The following is a 5,993-nucleotide window of genomic DNA, read 5'->3' on the forward strand; positions in this document are numbered from 1 at the left end:
ATATTGGATTATAATATTATTATTTTTAATTCTATTATTTATGGATGTGTTCAAAATTTACATTAATTTGATTCATTGTAATTCATTACAAGTATATTTTCTTAAACGTTTAAGAATACTAAACAATTAATAAAAGAACCCTCGATTTGTTGTAATATTAAAAGGGGTTCTATATAGGCAAATTTGATAAAGTAATACACCAACGCAATAGAGGCCAAAATAGTGATAGGTAATTTTAAAGATGTAAGTTTCAAGTTTTAAATGTTGTAGAATTATGAAATTTAATCTTAGTGTTGTTATTGATTTTGATTATGATGATTGATAAACACTTTATAAAAATATTTTTAGTTAAAAACAATTTGTAAACTCTAACTTAAATGCTTGAAAAAAAATATATTTTGACTAGTTATTTTTTAATTTTACCATGATAAATTTAAATGATTCGTTTTTGAATTTTCAAGCTTTTTATACAAGAACGAAATTTGTAGTGTACAGTGTACATTGTATACTGTACAAAAATAAAAAATAAAAACTTAAAAAAGTCGAAAATGTATAATACATAAATAGCACGAAAAAAACCACAATATTTTGAAGATTATTTTAAGTCTAATAAATGATAATATGAATATTCGATGAAAATGTTATGTCTATATATATTATTCATTTTTGAGTTATAATACACAATCAAAATCGATTTTGTTAAAAATCGGATTTGTGTAAAAATTCTTGGTTTTCCTAATTTTTTTTTTGATTATCTTAAAAACTGCTAGGAATATTTTACTTTTAAACCCCAAGTACCAACATGATCAAATTTTCTATCTTCAAAGTTGAAAATCTAAGTATTTTTTTAGAGGTCAAAAAAGTAGTGACAGATAAAAAAAACACTTTAAAAATCAATAGTTATCTACTCGTATATTCATCACTTCACTATCAGAATCTAAAATCACATTTTAAATATTTATAATGATTATTAAAATACGAATAAATAGATTCACGGAATCCAATGTCAAATTACTTATACCATTATATTTATAATCAATTATTGTACTTTACTACTTCTACTGTTGACCCATGTAATTTGTACTTTTAGATTATATTATTATTATGTCAATCGTTATAAATATTATTTTATTTGTAGATAGCATTATAGATATATATAAATCTATAAATTCTCACGACTCGTGTATAAACGAGGAATATTCGATATTCATAAACATACTCACCACAGATAGAAAATGTAACGTACTAGGTTTCTTATGTACGAATATATTTTAGTGTTTAGTACTTTTTATTCGTTATTCTCTATTGTCAGTATAAAAGTTGACTCAAAGAAAATGTCATCACCAGAATAGATATTCAACCGCAGATAATATTGAAAATAATTGAATTTATGACAAATAGTTTATTATTTGTGCGAATCATTTATTTGTTCATTTATATGTAAATTGACGATTATTCTTGTACTTGAATATATTTATTTAAATATTCAGTTACGCAGGAACCCGACTAAAAAAATGTTCAATATTTGCGAGAAAAAAAATAATAATATTTTTTATGTTTAATATTGATAATTTTTGTAATATTTTTCTTCACTTTATAAATTATACAGGGTGCTTATTTAAATAAATATTTAAAATTTAGATAAACATAATGGACACTTACTATATTGTAAATATATATAGACAAAATTTTAGTGCAAAGGCATTTATTCACGACAAATTTGCACCATATTATACTCAATATATTGTAATAACATATAATATCGTATGAGCATAATTATTACATAAAATTTTGCCGTAGTCGGGTATACGATGTAATAATATGACGTTGGTCTAGAATAGGTACACATATTTATATAGCCGAATAGAATCATTTTATATTTATATATTGTACTATATTTTGTATTATGTGTAGTAATATATATATAGTATTTGTTATAAGTTTAATTATATCTGGTCTTTAATATTAAAATTAGATATAGTCACTAATAAATACAGTCAAACTGATAGAAAAAATTGAATTTCATTAATTTGATTTACTATTACTTTATTATTTTTTTCTGTGAATATGTAATTTATGTTTATTAATAATGATGTAAATTATGTGATTCTTAGTACTTGAATTTTGAATAATAAGAAATATCTACTTAATATAGAAGTTTGTTCTATAATAATTTTATTTTTACTTTAGCTATATAATTTGTTAATATTTATGATTTTAATTTAATTACAAATGTTATTCAGTTCCCGCGAATAATGTTTTTAAATTATTAGAAAATAATGAATATCGTTTTTCATTAATGAAGTATGTAATTTTGTCCAAATTTTTATTTCAGATGTTTGAATGTTTTTTTAGATTTTTCTAGTTCCAGTATGAACTACTAATGAGGAATTTTCTTCCTGTTCAATTTTTCCTTCTCTTACCTTAAAATTTTTACTGTAAAATAATTAGCTTATTTTTATGATTTTGACGAAATTTATTTTTTTATTTCTATTAATGAAAACTTATGAGGAGGAACTTTGTATTATTTTCAAGCTTTTTGACCAAATGAAATTTTTTTAATGGAAATTGAAAAAAAAATTGTTTAAAAATAACTCAAAAACATTCAAAATAATTTAAACTATAAAATGTATAAAAAACGATAATATAAAAACTAGGTGAATATTTCAAGTTTCTACGATTATTTATTTTAGAATTACTAATTATAACAAAATAAAGAAATCAATTCTGTCGAAAAAAGCTTTTGCATGAAAATGCCCTTATTCTTTTCCTATTTTTCCCGGTTATTATAAGAAAAGTAGGTACTGGTAATTTTTGCTTTTGATTCCCAAATTTCTAACTAGATCCAATTGTCTCCCAGAAATCACCATTATCCAGTTTTGTTTAATTTTTTTCTACCCCGAAACTTTATGAAACTAAAAAAATATATATAAACTAAATAGGTAAAAAAATATCAATGTAAAAAATTATATCACTTTATCTAGAATTTAAAATGTATTTACATATTGATCTATAGATAAAAATAATTTATTTTTTTATTTTTTGTTTCAAATTTATTATCTACCCTTTCTTATAATATATATCAATCAATATTGCAAGTAGAACGTCCACAAAATATATAGTATCATTCATAAATATAATAGACGTTTTACTGCTAAATAACTAGCACACCGAGTCCATTTATGGCGCAGATAATACGACATTTTCTTTCAATTCCTGTTCTACTTTCGTTGACATATCTAGCTTGATTTCATTAATAATATATCTAGTTTCAGGCCAATTATTTTAATCCACATGATTTTTAAGTCGCGAGGATGCAACTAACGGGCGCTTATTGGAAATGGAATAATTCATATCTTGAACTCCCCAGACTGAATACATGCATCATCATAATAATTAAATAAACAAGTTGACCACTTTATTTAGTTTACTTATTATAAGTTAAATTATATAGTATAGTTATAGTATTTTCAAACATTTTAATATGACATTTACGTTTTTACATAGTAATATTATATAAACTAGCGCTATGACAATATTAATAATAAACAGTATATCTAATAATTGTGTTACTGTCTACGCCCACGCGTAAATCTGACAGTAACAAAATACACAAAACAACAATATGCGTAGTGCGCATTATTATTATGTATAGACATTATATAGGTCATTATATTATATTATATAATATACGCCGAGTATATCTAGAGCCCAGACATAATAACATGGCTTAAAGTATAAACAAAGACACAAAGTAGACATTTGTCCAGATAGATCTCCGTGAACATTTATTTGATTTATTTAATATTATACTTATGAACAACATATTTTTTTTCGATTTGTGACAAACAGAAAATGTTTTGGTTGATATCTGAATTATGAAGATAATAATATGAATGCAGAAAGGGATGAAAGAAGCCGCCACAGCGTTTAAAAATACTCTATAACCAAATATCGTATATTTAGTGCCGGTTATGTCTTGGAGGCCTATATAAAAAAAATTATATTTATATTATGGCGCATTAATTAAATATTTTTCTGTTTTTGATAAAATTAAAATGAATTTAAAAAAGAAAACATATAAATTCGGTACTTCATAATGTATCGTGTGTTCTTTTAAAATTTAAAGCAAGTCAAAACTCAAAAGTAGCGGTAAAACTGCATGACCATATAATAGTCTATAATAAACGGGTGTAGGTAATTTCTAATAATTATTTTTTTCTCGACCATTATTCAATAATATCGTTAGTAATTTATTTCCGTATACACAGTTAAAAATATCTAGGACATTAAAATTATTAGGTCTCTAATACAGCTTCGACATTGAGGCTTCGGTGCATTGGTGGCCGGTACATTACGTCCGCTGCACGGCTGCACCCCCGCTAACTCCAAAACTGGGTATGCTGAGAAATCTACTAATTTATCGAATTATTTTTCGTCTAATTATCCTGATACACTCTGTATCTACGCATACACACGTCAAAATATTATGTTTCTACGATGAATTAAACACATCGGCGTTTCTGTGGCACGTTTGAAAATAATAACAATATAAATAATACGATACACAATTAATGTAAGGCGGAAAAAACGCACGCGCGCGCAGACACACACACACACACACACGTACACACACACGCCAGGCACGCTTATACGCCCAAACTTATCGCACGTTTTAAACATAATATTTTTAGATCTAAAAGTAAGTACTCGTATAATAAGTAACGGCGAAGGCACAAAATCAGGTGCACATTGGCCATAACCAATCGCCGCCATGTTCGGGATACTCGCGTTCGTCACGGAAATGGCACTGATGATGTTGGAACCGGTGTATCAGACGTACAAGGGACTGGAGGCGACCGAGACGGGCGGCGAGGGACTCGACCCGGCCGAGTGGCGGCGGCTGCTCGTCCACTGGATCGTGTACGGGGCGTTCCGGGCGGTGGAGAGCCTGGCCCGGCCGTGGGTGCCGTTCTACAACGTGGTCAAAATTGGGGCCATCGTGTGGATGCGCGCAGGCGGCTCGGAGATGGTGTACCAGACGATCATCCGGCCGTTCCTGGCCGAAAACGAACCGGCCATCGACGAGTGGATAGACCAGATAAACCGCACTCGAGACACGGTGATGGCCGCCACATCGGTGCTCAGCGCCGCTGTCACCGCCGATCCGGACGCGGTCGACGATGGCGTGCCGGAGGACACGGTGCTGCCTGACCCGGTGCTCGTCACTTCGGCGCCAGTCGGTTCCGCGCCCGTAAGTCCAGCGCCCGCGGTCAGTCCCGAGGCGGAGGAAGTTAAAAAGCGGAAGAATAAATAATAAATGCTACATTTTCTTTTTTATCGTTGCCATAATACGTCTACATCGACCGTAAAAATAGTATGTACTAGTTATATGATAATAAAGTACGAACATCGTCTTTTATTTATACATACCTCGAATTCGATCCAAAACTCGAAAATATACGCATGTTTGTAGAATGGGATGCGCAAACTGCATATTATAGACAATCGTGTAACTTATACACTAAATACTAATACATATAATGTATACCGGATTTGCTTATACAAGAAAATTGTATAGTAATGACTTGCTGAACGTAAAGCGATTATAGCCTTTTACTTATCTATGACCTATGTATTATATACATTATACATAATACCTATTAATATGATAGCTATATTGACAGACCTTAGGCGTACTAAGCACTCGTAAATTTTCAATTAACCACCCGAAACTCACACTATACTTATTTATTAATATGGACACTTACAGTAAGTAAAGCAAGTTGTAGCATAGATTAAATATTAAACTAGTATTAAATAATAATAATATAATATATTTAATTTAAATAACATTTGTTCATCTATTATAGGTATACCTACTAATTTTATGAATCTAAACAGTTTGTATGTTTCAACGCGGTAATAATGTCAAACTATTGGATCGTTTTCAATAATTGTTGTATAACAATATACATTTCTTGAGATTTAAA

At 28.8% G+C, this 5,993-nt stretch overlaps 1 protein-coding gene across 1 annotated transcript; it reads left to right on the plus strand.

Moving 5' to 3' along the window:
* Positions 1-4,804: 4,804 nt before the first annotated feature.
* Positions 4,805-5,317, plus strand: LOC113557866 (HVA22-like protein k). Its single transcript, XM_026963408.1, has one exon. The coding sequence runs from the start codon at positions 4,805-4,807 to the stop codon at positions 5,315-5,317; it is 513 nt and encodes a 170-aa protein (XP_026819209.1).
* The last annotated feature ends 676 nt before the right edge of the window (positions 5,318-5,993 follow it).

Source organism: Rhopalosiphum maidis, chromosome 3 (assembly GCF_003676215.2).
Source record: "Rhopalosiphum maidis isolate BTI-1 chromosome 3, ASM367621v3, whole genome shotgun sequence".
Classification (NCBI taxonomy): domain Eukaryota; kingdom Metazoa; phylum Arthropoda; class Insecta; order Hemiptera; family Aphididae; genus Rhopalosiphum; species Rhopalosiphum maidis.

Bases quoted from the DNA above. Each gene is read 5' to 3' on its own strand.
- LOC113557866 (XM_026963408.1), top strand. From the start codon at position 4,805: ATGGCACTGATGATGTTGGAACCGGTGTATCAGACGTACAAGGGACTG.